A 22,371-nucleotide genomic window follows, 5' to 3' on the forward strand; every position below is an offset into this window, starting at 1 on the left:
GTTCTATTTTAACTTCATCAGTCCAGAGGACTTGTTTCCAAAATGCATCAGGCTTGTTTAGATGTTCCTTTGCAAACTTCTGATGCTGAATTTTGTGGTGAGGATGCAGGAAAAGTTTTCTTCTGATGACTCTTCCATGAAGATCATATTTGTACAGGTGTCACTGCACAGTAGAACAGTGCACCACCACTCTGGAGTTTGCTAAATCTTCCTGAAGGTCTTTTGCAGTCAAACGGGGGTTTTGATTTCCCTTTCTAGCAATCCTACAAGCAGTTCTCTCAGAAAGTTTTCTTGATCTTCCAGACCTCAGCTTGACCTCCACCGTTCCTGTTAACTGACATATCTTAATTACAATACGAACTGAGGAAATGGCTCCCTGAAAACACTTTGCTATCTTCTTATAGCCTTCTCCTGCTTTGTGGGCATCATTTATTTTAATTTTCAGAGTGCTAGGCAGCTGCTTAAAGGAGCCCATGACTGCTGATTGTTGGGACAAGGTTTGAGGAGTCAGGGTATTTACAAAGCTTTGAAATTTGCATCACCTGGCCTTTCCTAATGATGACTGTGAACAAGCCATAGCTCTAACAAGCTAATTAAGATCTGAGACCTTGGTAAAAGTTATCTGAGAGCTCAAATCTCTTGGGGTGCCCAAACTTTTGCATGGTGCTCCTTTCCTTTTTTCACTCTAAAATTGTACGAAACAAAAATAATACACTAATCTTGTTTAAAATGTTGAAAAGAATGTTTCATCTTTAACTTTATGACTTTTGGAGATCAGTTCATCTTCTACTCACTTAACTAATCACAGTAACAGAAATTTTGACCAGGGTTGCCCAAACTTTTGCATGCCACTGGAAATGTAAGACTTGCTAAATTCTATAGGCTTTGGTCAGCCTGAACCCATGTACATGTGAACAGTTTTGGTCTCTTTATTTGGCAAAGGCCATACTTGCCTTGGAAGTCCACTAGTTGCTTACTAAGATAAGAGATCATCTTCGGCAAAGACTGAGTAATGATTTATGATCAAGCACCTGCAAATATTGGAAGTTTGAAATGTGAAGATAAAATTTTTGGAAACACTCTGCAGGTCAGGCAGCATCTGTGGGGGGGGGGAAGAAGAGTTAAAATCTAAGGTTTATCAAAACTTTATAAAGATTGAGCAGAATGGGCCTATAATCGAGGAGGAAGAGAGTGGAACTAGGAGTGTTGGCTCAGGATAAAAGTTTGGCCACAAGGTGGCCTTGTGGAGATTTGTGAACATGTACCCGGAGAACTTTGTTTACTGGCCACTTGCTTTTTTCTGTGTTAGGGCATATTCTGGAGTTAGAGTACTGTATATAGCAAATATTTACTTCAGCAACCAATCTTTAGACCTGAATGTGAACAGTAGAATAAATTTAAAATGCAGTCCTGGACAATAGTTTCCTGGCACTGTAGACATCAGTTAATTGAAAAACCAGATGATGCTGATTAACATTCATTTTGGGTGTCTGGAGTGTAGGTGCGGAGAAGGAGTTGTGTGAAAATTATATGTAATTCAAAGGAAGCATTGTAGAAGCATTGTCCTTTGATCTTTAGCATATAAGATGTCATGTGATATAGGGTCGATCAGGCCTCTTCCTCCAGGTCTCGTTTCATTGAATAAAAAATTACTTTTATATCTACCAACTGTGTCTCTCTAGTGACTTTGTTCACACTACAACGTTCTGTACTCCGTTCTATTCTTTACATGAAAACAATGAATGAAATGATTCAATTCTTTTGCTTCAACCCATTATAATTTCATCATTCATATTCTTTGGGTCCCCACCTACCACCCTCATCCAAGCCCATTTGGAAACATTGGTCCTACTGCAGAGAACTGCGCCATTAAAGTCTTTTTGAGGCAGAAAGAGACTGAATGTTTGTATTTGGGGAGAGACAACCAAGAATCAAGAATCGGGATGGTTAAGCAGGAAGTGGAAGTGAGGTGAAAGATCAGATCGCGCCATGGTAACATAGTGGTTATACAGGTCGGGGCATTGGGGCATCTGTAAGGAGTCTGTACATCCTTCCTGTGGAATACATGGGTTTCCCCAGGTGCTCCAGTGTCCCCCCACAGTCCAAAGACTTACTGGTTGGTAGGTTAATTGGTCATTGTAAATTGTCTTGTGATTAAGCCAGGGTTAAATCGAGGTTTGTTGGGTGGCACAGCTCAAAGGGCCTGAAGGCTCCATTCTGCACTGTATCCTAATAAATAAATACAATTAAATCAGGTCCTGTTGCAGGGACTCAAGCTGTAACATTGACAATTCCTTTCTCTCCACAAATGCTGAAACATCAACAATTCCTGTCTCTCTACAAGTGCTGCAACATTTCAAGTTGAAACATCAACAATTTCTTTTCCTCTGTAAGTGCTGCTCAACTGGCTGTTCATTTCTTGCTTCAGATCTCATTGAATGAGGGAAAAGGACAGGAACTGAGGGGCAAAAGGCCCAGATGCTGATATTTCACGTGAATTATTTACAGCTCTAAAATGGATATACAGTACCTTGAAAAAGTATTACCCTCAACCTTTTGTTTACATAAATGCATATTACAACCAGAGATTTTGATCAATTTAACTTGCTCTTTTTTTTCCCACAGTAGAGCCTGAAAAATAAAACCAGGGGAAGTTGTAAAGCATGAAAAACTAAAAATTTAGAGACTAATGTCAGCAGTTCAAAAGTATTCATCTGTTTTTGCTCAGTACTTAGTTGAACCTCCTCTCTATATCTAGTCTACTGTAAAGTATGGTGGAGGTAGCATTAGCATCATGCTATGGAGATGCTTTTCAGCAGCGAGACTGGTAATCTGGTCTGGGTTGTTGGGAAGAAGAATGCTGCTAAATACGGAGAGATGCTGGATAAACAACCTGCTAGTTTCTGCCAGAAAGCTTAAATCAGGAAGGAAGCTCATCTTCCTGCAAGACAACGGCCCAAAGCACACTGACAGAGCAACCATGGAGCGGCTTCAAATGAAGAGAATTGATGTCCTTGAGTGGCCCAGAGTCCTGATCTTAACCCCAATGAACATTTCTGACAAGACCTCAAGATTGCTGTCCATGGTTGATCCCCAACTAACCTGGCACAGCTTGAGCGATTTTGCAAAGAGGAATGGGCAAATCTTGCTCCATCATGTTGTGCAAAGCTGATAGAGACATATCCAAAAAGACTGCTGGCTGTAGCACTGTGAGAGGAGGTTCATCTAAACACTGAGCAGGCAGATGACTACTTTTGAACTGCTTATATTTCAGGTTTTGAATTTTTAAGTTTTTCATGCTTTACAATATTCCCTTTTTTGGGCTCTACTGTGAGAAAAAGGAAGAAGTGATTCAGAAATAAAATTTTCAGTTAAATTGATCAAAATGCCTGGTTGTAGTATTTAATTATGTGAACAAAGGGTTGGGGGCTGAATACTCTGACAAGGCACAGTACCTGTATAATTCTGAATACTGATACCACCTCCAGGTACAAATGCAGCCCCAACATTGACGGCTATCCCTTCTTCAATGCAAACACTGCCTTCTCATCACAAGCCTTCGTATGCCTAATACTGACCAATACATCCTCCCCCCCCCCCCCCCCAGGCAGCCACAGTCCCACAGTGAATTCAGTCACTCCTGCTTTAGACGCAGGTTCAAAATGAACACTAATTTGTTAGAGACATTAACAAAGGTCACACCCGTCACTAACACCGACACTACCTCATACTGACAATGCTTTCAAGATGTTCAAAATATCCTGAGAAATTTTGGAACAGCATTTATTAAAAAATGGAATACGTTCTGAATACGCATAGTATGGAGAGTGGAGGAGTGGTACAGACTGGTGCACTGACTACTATTTGAGTTGTGGTTGGCAAATTTTCTTGAGCCATGGACCTGTTGCTAGGAGACTATCAGTTAAAGATCATCCTGATGGCCAAATTCACTGGATAAGCGAGAGACATGCATTTGAAATCAGATGCAAGTTTGGAATGAATAAAATCAGCACAAATCTGCAGGAAGGAGATCGCAATAATTGTGCACATTTACTTCCGATTGAGCAAATGAATGAAAGAAAAAGAATGGGATGATGAAAGGCGGGGGGGGGGGGGGGGGGGGGGGGAGGGGCGGCAAGAAGAAGCAAGTGAAGGCAGAGAGGGTGAGAAAGGGAAAGGGAGTGAGAGATTGAAAGGGAAAGGGAGGGAGAGGGAGAAAGGGAAAGGGAGAGGGGGAGAGAAAGGGAAAGAGAAAGAGGAAGTAGGGAGAAAAAGGGAAAGGGAGTGAAGGTGGGAAGGGAAAGGAAAGAGGGAGGGAGAGCAAGGGGAGAGAGAGGGAGAAAGGATAAAGGAGAGGGTGAAGGGGAAAAGGAGAGAGAGAGGGTAGAGAAAAGGAAAGGGTTGTGGACAGAGAGGGAGGGAGGGAGAGATAAGGAAAGGGGGGAGAGAGAGATGCAGACAATGTGTTGGTGAATTGAGGAAAGATACAGAAACAAGGAAGAGAGGAAAGGAGTTAGTTAAAAGAGAGGAGATAGAGATAGAGGAGAAAGCAAAATGTATTTGGATTATGATCTGTCCTTGCAGACTGTTGTTCCAGGTGCCTGTCACAGGCTCTGGTCTCCAGCCAGTGATTTCCACCCACTCTTTGATCCCAGGGCTGACCCGAATATTTCTATATATTTCCTACTTGCTTCTCTCTATTAATGAAGCATTACTCTTGAGAGAAGGAAGAGACTCAACGGATTATCCTTACAGTGCTGTGCTTCATGTGCTGATTGAAGGCAATGCACGTTGTTGCTGGGCAGGGAGTCCCAGGATGAAAGATCGTTGTGTGGGACTTGGAGGAAGCTAAAATGAGCCACAGTTCCAATATACCTGCTGTCCTTATTCCTCCGGACATTACAGATCGCAGGGAAAAGGAAGCAATGGCAGACGAGTTAGAAAGATACTTTACCACAGTTTTCACTATGGAGGATCGAAGTAATATCTCAAAGTAGCATTAACTTGGGAATGGGAAGGGAGGGAAGAAGTCAGCAAAGTTACAACCACCAGGGTAGTGGTTGGAGCTGAGGGCCAACAAGGACCTGTTGCTAATGGACTTCATCCTAAGATGGTAAAAGAATTATATAACAAGGGAGTTGATATGTTTGTTTCAATTTTCAAAAATTCCCTAGATTCACAAAGTTTCATTGGATTTGAAAATAGTAAATGTGACTCAATTATTTGAAAAGGGAATCAGAAAACAGGAAATTACAGGACAGTTAGCTTAAGATCTGCCTGAGGGAGAACGTTTGATGCTATTATTAAATACATTTAGAAGGAGACTTAGAAAAACTTTAAAGTAATCAAACAAAATCAACATGGTTCTTTGAAAGGGAATTGATTTTTGACCAATTTATTGGAGTCTTTTGAAAAAATAACATGTACTGTGGATAAAGGGGAATTGATGGATACACTGTACTTAGATCTCCAAAAGGAATTTAATATGGTGCCACACAAAGGTTATTGCAGAAAATTGAAGTTTGGGATGTAGGCGGTGATATATTGGCACAGCTGAAAGATTGGCTAGCCTGCAGAAAACAGCGACGAGACCTACAAAGGTCTTTTTCTGGTTGGTAAGATATGAGCCACACGGTGACCTAGTCAGACATGCGCAGGCAGGCACCTCCCAGTCTCCAACCCACTAATAGGAATCACCTGCCACTCATTTCCAACTCATCAGCCTATTTAAACCCAGCTCTCATCCACAGTCCTTGTTCACTCATTGAACCAGCCAGCATCACCCAGTTGTTCCTAACCTTTAGTTATCTTGTTGCCTGTTGTGTTTAGTATCGGTTCTGTCTTGTTTTGCGGTCTGTTATTAGCAGTTTATTTGTAAAATATCATTTACTGCTAAATAATCTCTGCTGCTCTGTGTTTGGGTTAGGTCTCCTCAACACTTCCTGGACTAGCGATTGACCCAGAGGAGCTTGCTTACCTAAAGGAGTCATTTATCAAAAAGAGGAATCCATTGACCATCTGCTCGCCACTCTCAACCAGCTCTCTGTCTCGATACAGCTCCCTTAACCGCCCCCCTCAAGAGTGTGTGTGTCGTTGGAGAAACAACTTGTGCGCTTACCGCCAACTGATCACCCACGCGTCAAATGCCCACTGTTTCCAGGAAGTGGCACCGCCAGGTAGAGACAAGGGGTCTAGCAGCTCAGTCCAGCACCATAGCCCAACTCACTTTCTCTGTCCTCCTCTGCACACCGACAGTTCTACATGCGCAGCAGGCAACTTTCTGGACCATTGAACTCCCTACTGAGCCTACTCCTCGTCCCTTCTATGCCACGGCCATTGATCAACATCCCCTGGGGTCTGGGTTGGTCTGAGCGTGCACACAGCCTATACACGGGAGCATGGGAGAGCACCACGAGTCCATCTGAATTCCCCTGATCGACTCACTCCACACTCCTCTCATCTTGACTTGCTCCTGGCTCTCCACTCAGAACCCTCACTTTGTCTGGTCATCCGGTTCACTGCTGAACTGTCCCAGCTGCCTGAAACCTCAGTTGGCTTCACACTGTAAATCCGTGGAAACCCTGGGCACACTGCTACAGGAATACCGTGACTTAGCCTTCGCCTTCAGTAAAAGGGAAGCCAGCACCCTACAGTCTTACAGACCACACAACTGTGTGATTGACCTCTTTCCAGGCACTCCATCTCCCTGAGGTCACCTATTCTCCCTCTTCCCCCCCCGAGACCCAAACTATGAATGACTACATTGCCAAAGTGCTACAGCATGGCTTAAATTGCCCATCCCAGTCCCCAGCAGGTGCAGGATTCTTTTTTGTCAAAAAGAAAGTTGGGGATGGGGTAGTCTTCATCCCTGCATTGACTACCATAGACTCAACAATATCACTATTAAGAACCACAAACCACTATCCTCTGCCCTTGATGGATAGTGCCTCTGAACCACTCAAATCTTCACCAAACTGGATCTTCAGTGTGTCTTCAAACTGATACGCATTTTCCAGCGGGATGAATGGAAGACGATGTTCATAACACCCACTGGCCACTACAAATACCTGGTGATGCCTTTTGGAATTTCCAACAGTCCAACCATTTCCAAGCCTTTATTAACAAGAGACATGCTACATCTATCTATCCACCTTGGTCTATCTCGATGTCATCCTCATCTTCTCTAAGGACCCCGAAGACCATGTCTGTTTCATCCATTTAATGTCTTTCAAATACCAAATGTAGTGCAAATTAGAGAAATGCCAGTTCCACACCACAATCATTTCCTTCTGGGTCACGTCCATTCACCCCAGGGTCTAATCATAGACCGAGAGGAAGTGCGTGCTATCATTGAATGACCCCATCCATGCTCTCAAACCACTACAGTGCTTCTTGGGCTTTTCCACTTCTACTGCAGTTTTATCAGAAACTACAGCCAAGTCATGCTCCTCTCACCTTCCTACCTCACACATAATCTGGTCTGTTGCAACAAACCACAGTTTCAAGGAGCTCAAGAGATGTTTGAACATCACTCACATTCTCCACCATCCAACCCCTGCAGGCCTTTTGTGGCAGAGATGGATGCATCTGTGAGGGCAATCTCTCCAGATGAAAGACATACTCTTGTGCCTTCCTCTCGTGCACGCTAACTCTACACAGTTTTGCCCGATGACCTGGAGGGTCATTCCATAAGATGCTGATCATTACGGATTGCCAGAGTGATAAGGCTTTTGAGGTCAGTAAGCATCTCCCAGGTAGACAAGCTCGCCATAGGCCTTGGAGGAGCAAAGACATTGGCTGATGGGGAACACCAAGCCCTTCCTGATCTGGTCTGACCACCAGAACCTGATATCCATTCAAGAGACCAGCCAGCTTAACCCATGTCAGGCTCACCATCTCCATCTGACCCAGCTCCAGGAACATTAAGGTGGACGCCCGGTCACACCAGTTTGACGCAGCAGAAGCAGAGATTGACCCTCAGCCCATCATTCCATCCTCCCAGATCCACACCTCGGTCATCTGGGACCTTGAAGATGGCAGGTGAAGCTAGGTGGGTGGGAAATTTAGCGACCACACTTTCACTGCCTTATTCCCAGTAATTTGAAAAAAAGTATAGAAATGGAGGTCACATCTATCGGGAAATATCAAGGAGGTTGATCCAAAATCAGAGTAGTGGAAACAATTTAGCAGTAAACAAATTTTTACTAATAAACTGCAAAGTAACAAGCCATGAGGGGCCACAAAACAAGAGAGAACAGATACACAACACAACAGGCAACAAGTTAACTGAAGGAACAACTGGTCGAGGTTGGCTGGTTCGATGGGTGAACAAGGACTGTGGATGACAGATGGGTTTAAATAGGCTGCAGGTGATGAGTTGGAAACAAGTGGCAGGCGACTCCTGGTAACTGGGTGGAGACTGGGAGGAGTCTACCTGTGCAGGCATGACAGGACCCCACATCCCAACCCTGGCTGGCATCTGATGGCCCAGGATGAACTGAATGGACCAGATGGATCTCTCAATGAGTGATGGATCCAAGATGAACTGGACGGCACCTCTGACTCTTGCATCCTGTGCGTGTGGTCTAGCACACAGGTTCATGTGCTTTGGAGTGGTATGCAGTTTGGAACCTCAGTGAAAATTGTTCTCGATGTTGCTTTAATCTCATTTGTATGTGCCTTTCCCTCAGCCTCACTCTGCTGGTTCCCAAACTGAATATTTGATTCTGCTGGTTTCCAGTCCTAATTTTCGTGCCACACACCCCGGTCCTGCTTCTTCCCAGCACTGGTCCCTATTCCTGGTACTGTTGGTTTTCAGAGCCAGTTTCCATTCCAGATCCTGCGACATTCCAGCCCAGTCACTACCCCTGTCCTCCTGTTTCCCAGGTCAAATTCCCACCCTGGATCCAGCCAGTTCTCAGCCAAAAATCCCTGATCCTGCTTTCTTCCCCCCCCCCCCCCCCCCGAGTTGTTTTCGGCTCAGTATTGATGCCATAATCAAGTGTTGTTCTCCCCATTCAAATCCAGTGCTAGTTACAGGTTGTCTCAGGTTGTGTAGTTGAGAAAAAGGAAATAAAAAAAAACAGGAAGAATCATAGAGGCAGAGGAACAGAGAGAATCTGAATCACAAAGGAAGTATGAGAGGGTTTCAGCATTGAGAGTCACATATTGAGAAATCTGAACATGGAATTTCACCTCCAGGATTACAAAGCTATTTTACAATATCAAATACTTTATTCTTCTTTGAATCAGGGAAGATGCTGAGATTCCACTAAATGGTATGAGGAGAGATTTATGAAATTGAACTTACGCTCCTCAAATTGAGAATTTGATTGGTGAAATGCTAATGATATTTCAGTGTATACACAGTACTATATATTTCCTGTTGAGATTTGAGTGTCATCGACAATGTCAGTCCACATAGTTTCCTAACAAGTAAAAAGCAAGCTTTGAGTGATACCCAGCTGTGTTTACCTAACAATCTTCTGCATAATTATTCATTCTGATACTCATCAGGTGTGAAACCACATAAGCGTGGGCTGGAACTATGATAGACCTGACAGGAGAACAGCATGTTCTACTTTTAGAAAAGTCATTACCAACTCCTGCTAATACTCTGGTGCCTTTGTGGCTTAAAGGTGAGGACAGATACCACAACAACTCACATTCATATCTAGATCTGACGCAGAAATAATTGGTCTGGTACTCACAGTGAGTCAGGTCGACAATACTAAAGTTTATAAGTTTCAGAATGAGATCAGAAGTTAGAAGAATTTTTACACAGCCTCGTGTCCCAGCAACAGATGATGATATTAGATCAATCAGAACCTGTCTAAAGGATCTGGTGAATGTTTCCCTGGAGAACGGAGTGAGAGGTGGCCCGGAGAGGCTGGCATCCGATGCCCCTCTCAGAAAAGCAGGCCTATCGGTGGCTATTGCACAGTCTGTGTGCGAACTGTTGGCTGCCAGTTTACCTGGGGACGCCTGCTCACGTGAAGTGAGAACCTGGCAGCTAATAAGTGGGAAGAGGCGAAGGGCTGAAGAACAAGGAATCTGATAGGACAAGAGAACAGGTGGGAGGAAAACCAGAACGGTGACTGGAAAAAGGGTGGACATGGGGGGTTCACTAATTAGTGAAATTGATGTTCATATCATCATGTTGCAGGCCAAACCTGAGTGTTGGCCTTATTGCGGCAGTAGAGGAGGCCATGGACTGACATGTTGGAATGGGAATGGGAAGCTAAATCGAGATAGGTGTAGAGGAGGCGCATGGCGAGTGTTTTGTAGAGCGCCTTCTGTCTGTTGCAAAAGGTGGGATATCCCAGTGGATATCCATTTCAAGAGCAAACACGAGGAAATCTGCAGATGCTGGAAATTCAAGCAACACACAAAATGCTGGTGGAACACAGCAGGCCGGACAGCACCTATAAGTAGAAGCACTGTCGACGTTTCTGGCCGAGACCCTTCATCATTTCAATTTGACTTCTCTTTCCCTCCCACTTCTCTCTTTTTCTGTTCCCCATTCTGGTTTCCCTTTCACCCATTTTCTTTTCCTTGCTTGCCCATCACTTCCCTCTGATGCACCTCCTGCTCCTCTTTCTCCTGTCCTCTCCTATCAGACTCCTTCTTTCACCCTTCACCTCCCAGCTCCTTACTTCATCCCCCTTCCCTCACCCACTCGCCTTACCCCTCAACTGATTTCACCCATCACTTGCCAGCCTGTACTTCTTTCCCTTCCCCCTTCTGTCTTCTTTCCAGACCTGACAAAGGGCCTCAGCCCAAACTGCTAGATCCAGCTCAAACCAGATCATCAAGTTCACTGCCCATCCAGCACTAGTTGGCCCCGGCAACAATGATGATGCGGTGGTGTACAGAGATGGTAGAATGGCGTGAGCACAGCAACTTGAGTCTCAATGTGGACAAGACCAAAGAGGTGATTGTGGACCTTAGGAAGGTGCAGGCTGGCCACTCCTCGCTGCACAATAAAGGCTCCTCCGGAGAGAGTTAGGAGCACCAAGTTTCTGGGAGTGCACATAATGGATGATATCACCACTTTGTTGGCCAAGAAAGCACAGCAGCATCTCCACTTCCTGAGGAGAACGAGGCTTTCCAGTCCCTAATTTTTACAGGAGCACCACTGACCAGCTCCATCACCCTCTGGTATGGGAATTGTTTAGACATATGACCACAAGACCCTGCAAAGGTCCACGAGGACTGCTAAGAGGATCATTGGAGTCTCTCTTCCACCCATCGGAGATATTTTTTAGGAACATTGCTTGCTCAGGGCCCTTAGCATTGTCAATTATCCCTCCCATCCATCCAACAACCTCCTTGACTCCCAACCATCAGGCAGAAGGTCCTGTACGATTAGGACAAGGACTGTTAGGATGGGAAACAGCTTCTTCCCTGAGGCTGAGAGAACCACCCAGATCTCATCATGTATGAAGAACCAGTAGCGATATACTGTTTACTTTTTAACATGTCGTAAATGCACCTTATTACTGCATTTGTTAATCTATTTGTGGTAATATTACTTTGTGTTGTGTGTGAGTTATATATATCGTGTTCAGCACCTTTGTCCAGAGAAATATTGTTCCATTTGGCGGTATACCTGTGTATCACTGAATGACAATAAACTTGAACTTGAAGTCAAACTTGAACTGTCAACTGTATATTCCCCTTCCATAAATGCTGCCTGACTTGCTGAGTTCCTCCAGAATTTTATGTGTGTTGCTCAGGCACACGTCCTGCTTTGTGCTGATGTACCCCACAGCTGGTGACCGAGAGGATTCAAAGCCCCAAAAGTCAAGAGCAGCAAGCGAGAACACCTTGATAATCCACCTCAGGCCGACCGGATGGAAACGCTTATTTTCAGCAGAAAGCACGGGACATCAACCAACATAAATATCCAAGAGTTTCACAGCTCCACTTAATATCCTTCTTTGCCATCAGGGTGCTATGGGGTTATATTCTTACTTGGATTTGAAAAGGTCCTGAGGGAGAGACATTACTCGGAGGGATTTGACCAGTGAGAAGGAGATGGATGGGCTTGCACCCACCTTACCTGGACTTGCAGTCAGTGGAACATGCTCCCTCCCTGGCCGCAGGCTGACGAAGTGACTGGCGGCTCTGGAACTGCTGCATCGTGCAGCTTCTGGGCACCGATACGAGCAGGGTGGCGTGCTTAGCTGGAGGAAATTATGCAAGCCTGAAAGAGGAAAACCAGTAACATCAAATAGTGAAGAAATAAGCACCATGAGAGCGACACCGTGTTCAGAACTTTTCCGACTCAGCATCTGTGGCACGCCCACTCATGGTAGTATGTTATACATTGCGATCACAAGCACCAAACTCCCAAGCTTACCTTCTGTGATCATTTGTGACTCCGCTCAAACACTGTGGCTGAAGGGTTAAGGGTCCAATGCACTTTTCAGGTCAGACTCAGTTTATTCAAACTATAGAACAGATGGTTAGTGTTTCTGCACAATGATCCACTTTCTATTCATAAAGTATGTAAATATACTTGCACTAACTTCCCCCTAGTACACACCACACAGAAACACAGAACTCTTACAGGAATATGTTGCACAAAAGAGAACATGCCTTTTGAAGTATAATGTATGGGTATACAGAGCCCCTCTTTGAATTCATTGCAGGCACATGGAATGTGCAGCAGGGGTGTTTGGAAACTTCCCTGAAGCACAGTCGATGGATACACACACCCAGTCCTAGGAAACATTGCTCGGACCTCTCCGGGAGTAGATGGCGTAAATGAAACACACTGCATGTGTACACAGAACCGCCCCTGGAATACTTTGCATGGAGAACCATTCCTCCAGGCTGCAGGAATCGTTGATACGGTACATATCAACAGTACGTTGAATTTCTATAACAACCAACGTTATGAGGAGCTACGTTCAGGCCTCCGAACAGTAGCCAGGATGTAGGGTACAAATTACAATGGGAGACAGAAAAAGGGCAATGTTACAATAGTCCTGGGGGATTTCAATATGTAGGTAGATTGTGAAAATCAGGTTGGTGCTGATTTTGGATCTGAAGAGAGAGGATTTGTAGAATACTTACAGGATAGCTTTTTAGAGCAGCTTGTGTTTGAGCCCACTAGGGGATCTGCTATCTGGATTGGGTGCTGCGTAATGAACTGGTTTGGATTAGGAAGCTTAGGTAAAGGAACCATCAGAAGGCTATGATCATAAGACCCACTCTGCAGTTTGAGAAGAGGGAGAAGCTAAAGTCAAATGTATCGGTATTACAGTGGAGTAAAGGGAATTACAGAGACATGAGAGAAGAGCAGGCCAAAGTTGATTAGAAGGTGACACTAGCAGGGATGACGGCACAGCAGCAATGGCTGGAGTTTCTGAGAGCAATTCAGAAGGTGCAGGATAGATACATCCCAAGGAAGAAAGTATTCTAAAGGCAGGATGACACAACTATTGCTGACAAGGGAAGTCAAAGCCAGCATACAAGCAAAAGAGAGGACATATAATAGAGCAAAAATTAGTAGGAAGTTAGAGACTGGGAAGTTCTTAAAAACCTTTAGGCAACTAGAAATGCTATAAGGAGGGAAGAGATGAAATTTGAAGGTAAGGCGGCCAATAATATCAAAGAGGATGCCAAAAGTTTTCTCCAGATATATAAAGAGTAAAAGAGAGGCGAGATATTGTACCATTGGGAAATGGTGCTGGAGGGGTAGAAAGGGGGGACGAAGAAATGGCGGCTGAACTGAATAAGTATTTTGCATCAGTCTTCACTGAGCAAGACACTAGCAGTGTGCCAGAAGTTCGAGAGTGCGGGTGGCAAAAGTGAGTGCAGTTGCTATTACGAAGAAGGAGGTGCTTCGGAAGCTGAAAGGTCTGAAGGAAGATAAACCATCTGGTCCAGATGGTGTACACCCAGTGATTTTGAAAACAGGTGGCCGAAGAGATTGTGGAGGCATTAGTAACGGCCTTTCAAGAATCGATCGATTCTGGCATGGTTCCAGAGAGCTGGAAAATTGCAAATGTCACCTCACTCTTCAAGATGAACGGGAGGCAGAAGGCTAGTCAGACTGAGCTCTGTGATTGGGGAGATGTTGGAGTTGGTTGTTAGGTTTGGGGCTTCAGGGTACTTAGGAGGCACATGGCACAATAGGCCAAAGTCAGCGTGATTTCTACAAGGGAAAATCTTACCTGACAAATCTAGTGGAATTCTTTGAGGAAATAACAAGCAGGATAAACAAAGGAGAGTCAGTGGATGTTGTGTACTTGGATTTTCAGAAGGCTTTTGACAAATTGCCGCACATGAGGATGCTTAGCAAGTTAATAGCTCATGGTATTACAGGAAAGGCATTGGCATGGATGGAGCATTGGCTGATTGGCAGGAGGTAAAGAGTTGGAAGGGAGCCTTTTCTGACTGGCTGCCAGAACCTAGTGGTGTTGCACAGGGGTCTGTTGAGACTGCTTCTTTTTACGTTGTATGTCAATAATTTGGATGACAAAATTGTTGACTTTGTGGCCAAGTTTGCAGAGGATATGAAGATAGGCGGGAGCGGGGCAGGTAGTGTTGAGGAAGTAGAGAGGCTGCAGAAGGAGTTAGACAGATTAGGAGAATGGGCAAAGAAGTGGCAGATGGAATATAGTATCGGGAAGTGTTTGGTCGTGCACTTTGGTAGAAGAAATAAAAGTGTAGACTATTTTCTAAACGGAGAGAAAATTCAAAAGTCAGAGGTGCAAAAGGATTTGGGAGTCCTCGCACAGGTTCCCTAAAGGTTAACTTGCAGGCTGGGCCCATGATCAGGAAGGCAAATGCGATGTTAGCACTCATTTTGAGAGGACTAAAATATAAAAACAAGGGCACAATACTTTATAAGACAATGTGAGGCCTCACTTGGGGTATTGTGAACAGTTTTGGGCCCCTTATCTAAGTCAGGATGTGCTGGCATTGAAGAAGGTTCAAGGGAGGTTCCTGTAAATGATTCCAGGAATGAAAGGAGGAGTGTTTGATAGCTCTGGGCCTGTACTCACTGAAATTTAGAAGAATGAGGTTGGGGGTGGGGAAACTCATTGAAACCTATCCAATATTGAAGGGCCTAGATAGTGTGGATGTGGAGAGGATATTTCCTTTAGTGGGGGAGTCTAGGACCTCAGACTAGGGGGACATCCATTTAGATCGGAGATGAGGAGAAATTTCTTTAGCCAGAGGGTGGTGACTCTGTGGAATCTGTTGCTCCAGGCAGCCGTGGAGGCCTAGTCATTGGGTATATTTAGGGGCAGATTATGGGAGAGGTGGATAGATCCTTGATAAATCAGGGTGTGAAAGGCTATGGTAAGAAGGCAGGAGAATGGAGCTGAAAGGGAAATAGATCAGCCAGCCATGATCAGATGGTGGAGCAGACTTGATGGGCCATATAGCCTAAGCGTGTGCAGAGCAGCACCAGGATTAAGTTCCGCAGAATTACTCTTTAGGATTACATATTTTGGAGGACAGAATCACTTCAAGAACTTATTGCAAGGGTACACAGAAGACCTTCAGGAATCCATTACACAAATACAGAGGGTTCCTCAGCTTCATAGATACACAGAATTCCAGAAATAGTCTCCATGGGAGAGGAAATCTCTCCAGGATTATACTGCATGGGAACGAAAACAAAACACTTCAGCAATGCGCACATAGATCATAGTTAAATCCTTACCCACCCCCTTTCCCCCTCTCCGACTACACTGCTCAGGTGAACAGATGTCGCTCCTGGAAAGCACGATATGGGTACAATTAAAAGGTCCAGGAATCCACAGCATGGGTACAGGGGATCTCTGCTTGAACAGACTACACTAGTTCATAAAATGTTTCCTGGAATCTATTGCAAAGGTACATAGAACCTCTTCTGGAAAACTGGATGTTGTGACACTGAAACCCCCCCCCCCCCACCCCCACTCAGGAATCAATGGCTAGGTTCCTGAAATAAGCACTCCTCTGGCAGTGCACTGAATGGTTATTGCAGCACATTACAGGCCCTTCGGCCCACAATGTTGTGCTGACCATGTAACCTACTCTAAATACTGCCTAGAATTACCCTACCACATAGCCCTCTATTTTTCTAAGCTCCATGTACCTATCTAAGAGTCTCTTAACAGACCCTATTGTACCCGACTCCACCTCTGCCAGCAGTACATTTCACACACCCACCACTCTCTGTGTGAAAAACTTACCCCTGACATCCCCCCTGTACCTACTGCCAAGCACCTTAAAACTATGCACCCTCATGTTAGCCATTTCAGCCTGGGGAAAGCCTCTGACTATCCACACGATCAATGCCTCTCATCATCTTATATAGAGAACTGCTTTGGAATACACTGGAGTTACACAGAATTGCCCCAAGGATGGTATTCCTTCAGGATGGTAAAGAGAACTTGGGGAATACACTGCAGAGATATACAGATACAAATGTAACGCCTTAGGAGAGGTTTCACTGCCAATGTAATGGCTGTTCTGCAGCAGCAGTGTTTGGGTTATGACTAGAGATAATGGGGGCTTTGGAATGTGCACCGTCCAATGAAGGGAGTGTTTTATTCTTGTTGTGTATCTGAGACTGAGTTGTTTTAGGTCGTTGGTTCAATGGAAGATGGAGAGAGAAGAGGCCAGAAAGTAGACTGCAGGACGGGGTGGATTTGGAATGGGGTCAGGAGTTGCTGACGCCTGAGGAGAAGTCAACGGAGGATGAACGGACAGGAAACTGTGAGCTCCAACATGTGCACAATAGACTGTTTTGTTAAAATGGGCCCCTTTCTTTTTGTTTTCTTTACTAACCCTATAGTCGAATTAAGAATTATAAAGCTAAATCGTTTAATTGCATATGCTGCACTTTCTGTTATTTTTTAATGGGGGAGCAGATGACACAGCATCCACACAAGCAGAGGATTTGCACCGTTGATTTCACGTTTTAGTGGGGCCAGAGACTGTCTTTCCTAGACTAAGCTGAGGGTTGCACAAAGCGTGCATACTACAATAGGTAACTCCTGTATTTGCTATGCAGTTGCACAGAATCCCTCTGAGAATAAAAAGCAGGTACATAATTCTCTCCTCAGTTATGGACTGCACCCAGCCACCCCTCCCCCTTTCCTATTAGCATGTTCTACATGATACCCAGAATCTCTCCTGGAATATATTGTTACGGTGTGGGGGAATCTCTTTGGAAACATGAATAGAGAGAAATCCTAGGAATAAACTTCACAGGTAGATAGAGCCCCTCTGGGAATAAACAGGATCAATTAACTTTGTGAATATGCAGCACCATTGTTCAAAAGCTCTCTGGAAGTAAGCTGAACTACCAAGAGTATACTGTTATAGTTCCACAAAGCCACTGGAAAATGTGCACAAGCCAATGGGGAATGGAATGACAGCATAGAATTCTCTGTGTGGGCTTAATGAACCCCTTTGGAATAAATCCTCGCTGGTATGGATCCTCTTGGGAACTGCAGAATCCCTCTGACACAGAGAATATCGTAGACACATTCCATAGGTACACAGAATTCCTTCTGGAATATCCTGCAAAGGTACACAGAAGCCCTCCCAGGATACACCCCAGCGTCTCCAGGAAAAACCTTGCCCGGATACAAAGAATCCCTCCAGGCACAGGGAATCTCACTCCGCAAATGCATGGCGCTCCTCCAGAAACACTTAGCATGGGTTCACAGGATTACCGTGGACGTGCACTAAGTACACAGAACTGTCTGGGAATCACTACTTAGGCAGAGAAGCATTTTTAACAGTGTTCAGCCTTGATGCACAGAATCTGCCTTCCAGCATATACTGCAAGTGTTATTGGAATTCCTCCAGGTATGTACAAAGGTACATGGAGCTTCGAAAGGGATGCACAGCACAGAAGCACAGAATGCCCCTTGAAGTATAATGTATGAAGACACAGAATGGGTCTGGCTAAACACAGTACAGATTTAATAAAGGACAATCAATCGCTTTGAACGTTTTGGAGGCTGTAACCAGCAGGACGGATGAAGGTGGACCAGTGGACGTTGTGGCTTTGTTATGTATCTCTAATTTTCAAGGAGCTTTGAAGTTGCCACACTAGATAATAAAACAGAATTACAGTACAGCATGTTGGGGGTAATATACTGCCCTGCACTGAGCTTTCGTTAACAAATAGATACCAGAGATTAAGAATATATAGGTTCTGAATTCTGATGAAGTTTTACAACATGAAATGTTAACCCAGTTGCCGTTTTAATTATTGCCTGACTTGCAAAATGCTCTTTTTCTATTTATCAAACGAATCAGTAGTGTTTTCAGGGATCGTGGTCAGTGAGACACCTCAGGGAAGGGTGTGGGGGCCCCAGCTTTATATACTCTATATCAGCAATTTGGATGAAGCAGCCAGGTGTGGTATATACAAGTGTTCTGGTGGTGCAAATCTAGTTACTAACGTGGATTGTGAGGAAGATATAGAGAGGCTTCAGGGGAATCGGTGATGGCATGGCAGATAGATTATGATGTGGGAAAAATGTGATGTTATTCAGTTTGACAGAAGAAAGTAGTTAACACAAAGTATTTTTGAAATGCTGAGACACTGAAAGGTTTTGGTGTGTAGAGGGACCTGCTGTCCTTGTATACAAATCACTAGAAGTTAATGGATTAGTACACCAAGCAGTTAGCAAGTCAAATGGTATGGTGGCCTAATCTCAAGATGATTGTGAATAAGAGGATAAATGGCCTACCCTCAGGTGAGAATGCACCAGAAATATTCTGTCCATCTCTGGTCTTACTACTTGAGGAACAATATACATGATAGTCATGGAAGGCTCACCAGATCGTTTCTGAGGATAGGGGTTTTGTCCTTTGAGGACAAGTAAAGTGACTGGTCTATCTTGAGTTTAGAAGAATAAGAGACGACCTCATTGAAACACACAAAATTCCTACTGGGATTGACAGGGATAGTGTTTCCCTGGCAAAGTGCTGAGGACCAACGTCCAGCATCCAGGACTGAGATGAGAAGACATTTCTTCATTTTGGGACTGGATGACTCTTTGGAATTATCCATTCAACAGTAACTGCCTATAGATGAAAGAAAGAGATAAAAGAGATTTTCAAACACAGTATTAAAAGAAGGGATTTGGGATGTTTACAGAAGAGTGATAATGATTTGAAGAATCCATTATGAAGGACTTTATTCCTTGGAGCATTAGAGATTTTGAGTTGATCGTATAGAGGTGTATAAAATTATGAGGGACATTGATAGATTGAATGCACTCAATCTTTTTTCCCCAGAATTGGGGAATCAAGAACTAGAGGGCATAGGTTTAAGGTAAGAAGAGAAAGATTTAAAAGCAACTTGAGAAGCAACTTTTTTTTTACACAAAGGGTGGTATCTATGAAGAATCAGCTGCCAGAGTAGTTGCTGAGGCAGGTACAATAACAATTTTTAATTGACAGTTAAACAGGTACATGGATTGAAAGGCTGATGAGATTATAGGTCAAACATTGGCAAATAGGACTAACATGGGTGGGCGGTCTTGGTTGGCAAGGACCAGCTGGGCTGAAGGACTAGTTCTCTTGTTGTATAACTTGATGTTTGCAGTACTGCTGCTCGATGGCCTCATGATTCTCCGCAAAGACAGGACAGCTGGGTCTTTTAAAGGCAGAGGAAATGGGGTATACCTTATGATTAACTCATCATAATGCACAAATGTGGTACTCTGGCTCAGTCCAACCTGGAACATCTAGTGGTCAAATGTTTATCTGCCAAGCCAGTTTTCCACCATCATCCTGGTAGTGATGTACATTCCATCTCAGGCCAATGTCAGGCAGGCTCTGGAGAAACTGAGCAGACGTGAAACTACACACCTGATGCTTTCTCCATCACTGAGGGAGATTTCAACCAGGCCAGCCTCTGAACACCTACTATTCAACATTTTACTTGTGGAACCAGAGGAGCCAACACGTTTGACCACTGTTATAACACTACCAAGTACGTTGACTATGCAAGCTCGTGTCCACACTTTGGAAAATCTGATCATCTGACTGTACTTCTACTCCCAACATATAGGCAGAGACTAAAGAACGCAGCACCAGTGGTAAGGACCAAGAAAGTATGGTCAATGGGGGGCAGAGGAGGGCTTACAGGACTGCTTCGAGTTGGTGGACTGGACAACATTCAGGGATTCATCTTTGAATATGAATGAATAAGCCACAGTTGTCACCAACTTCATCAAGACCTTTATGGATAAGTGTGTACCTTCAAGAACACACCAGAAAGGGAGAATAAAACTACATCTGTGCAAATCCCTGAAGCATCTGGTAACCCTGTGATCCTTGATTTGGAGGACAACATCAGAAGATCTTTCAAGAGGGTAAACCCTCCCAAGATGTCGGGCCCTGATGGTGTACCTGGTAGGGTTCTGAAAACCTATGCCAACCTACAGGCGAGAGTGTTCAAGGACATCTTCAATCTCTCTCTGCTGCAGTTGGAGATACCCAACTGCTTCTAAAAGGTGACAATCGTACCAGTGCCCAAGAAGAACAGGGTGAGCTGCCTCAACAACTATCACTTAGTGGCACTCACATCATAAGACCATTTGGCCCATTGAATCTGCTCCAACATTTCATCGTGGCTGATCCATTTCCCTCTCAGCCCTAATCTCCTGTTTTCTCCCCATAACCCTTCATGCTCTGGCTAATGCTGAATTTTTTATCCTCTGCCTTAAATATACCCGATGACTTGCCTGCACAGCCATCTGTGGCAACAAATTCCACAGATTCGCCACTCTCTGACTAAAGGAATTCCTCCTCATCTCCATTCCAAATCGATATCCCTTTATTCTGAGGTGGTGTCCCCTGGCCTTGGACTCCCTCACCATCTTTTCCAAATCTACTCAATTGAGGTCTTTCAACATTTGATAGGTTTCAATGAGATCCCCCTCTCATTCTTCTGAATTCCAGTGAGAGCAGACCCAGAGCCATCAAATGCTCCTCATATGATAAACCTGCCAATCCTGGAATCATTTTCATGAACCTCCTTTGAACCCTCTCAAACATCAGCACATCCTTTTTCAGATAATGGGAACAAAACTGCTCACAATAGTCCAAATGAGCCCTTACCAGCACCGTATAAAGCCTTAACATTACAACCTTGCTTTTATATTCTAATCCTCTCAAATCTACTGTGAGAGATTTGAGAGATTGGTCATGGCTAGAATCAACTCCTGCCTAAGCAAGGACCTGACCTGCTGCAATTTGCCTATCGCCACAATAGGTCTACGGCGGATGCATCCTTACTGGCTCCTCACTTGGCCTCGAATCACCTGGACAACATCAACACCTCTGTCAGGCTGTAGATTTTTGACTTCAGCTCAACATTCAACACAGTCATGCCCTCAGTTCTAATTAGCAGGCTCTGAAACCTAGGTCTCTGAACCTCCCTCTGCAGCCTGATCCTTCACTTCCTCACCAGGAGACCACAGTCTGTGTGGATCAGAAACGACATCTCCTCCTTGCTGATAATCAGCACCAGGATGTGTGCTTAGCCCAGGGGTGGGCAAACTTTTTGACTTGTGGGCCACAAAGGGTTCTAAAATTTGACAGGGGGGCCGGACCAGGAGCAGATGGATGGAGTGTTTTGGTAATACACCTCATAAGAGAAAATAAAATATCATGGGATACGTAGAAAACATGTGCTTTAATTTCAATTGAAAATGAACAAATGCATTACAACAAAATATCTGTCTTTGAAGTCCCATGGTATTTAGCTATTTATTGAAATGACTTTTAAAACACTGAAAATTAAATGAATAAAATACAGCTTTTTTTAATAGTAACAGTTATTATTTTAAAGCACTGAAAATTCTGTTATCCTTCAAGATATTATCATCATCACTCTCCTCCTGACTGTCTTTATTTCAAAAATGGTAGGAGATGCAGGTCTACTTGTCCTGCTCCTTCTTATTCAATTGTCCCCTGTGCCAAAACTCAACAACGACCAGCACAAGGACAGAACAGTGACAGCGCTCCAGTATGTGGAGCGCGTTATTTGCGCCTTTTTTATTTTGAGAACGTATGTGCACCTGCACCTGTACTCACTTAACAGAAATGACATGTAACATGTAAGGCTTATTGAAAAAAATATTTTCAAATGCATTTTTTACATAATACAACGAAGAAACTTATTTTTAATTTCAGTGGGAACAGTGTTGTTGGTCTCCCTTTTTAGCCAGTGCATCAAAGTCTGGATTTAGTTTTGTTGTGGCGATTCTCAGGATGGATCTGAGGTGTTGGTCAGTTAACTTGGATCTGTGGCTGGCTTTGTTGATGTTCATGATGCTGAACGCCTGTTCACACAAATAGGTCGAGCCGAACAAAGAGTACAGCGCA

The 22,371-nt window shown here is 44.2% G+C and overlaps 1 protein-coding gene across 1 annotated transcript in view; it reads right to left on the minus strand.

Annotated features, from left to right (window-relative positions):
• The window catches only part of baiap3 (BAI1 associated protein 3), a 222,272-nt gene that overhangs the window by 195,324 nt on the left and 4,577 nt on the right, over positions 1–22,371 (minus strand). The window contains exon 2 of the mRNA XM_059978679.1: positions 12,065–12,208. Coding sequence (XP_059834662.1) covers positions 12,065–12,144 — 80 coding nt within the window. The 5' untranslated portion in view covers positions 12,145–12,208. The remainder of the gene's footprint in view (positions 1–12,064; positions 12,209–22,371) is intronic.

The sequence above is a fragment of the Hypanus sabinus genome, chromosome 9 (genome assembly GCF_030144855.1).
Source record: "Hypanus sabinus isolate sHypSab1 chromosome 9, sHypSab1.hap1, whole genome shotgun sequence".
Classification (NCBI taxonomy): Eukaryota; Metazoa; Chordata; class Chondrichthyes; order Myliobatiformes; family Dasyatidae; genus Hypanus; species Hypanus sabinus.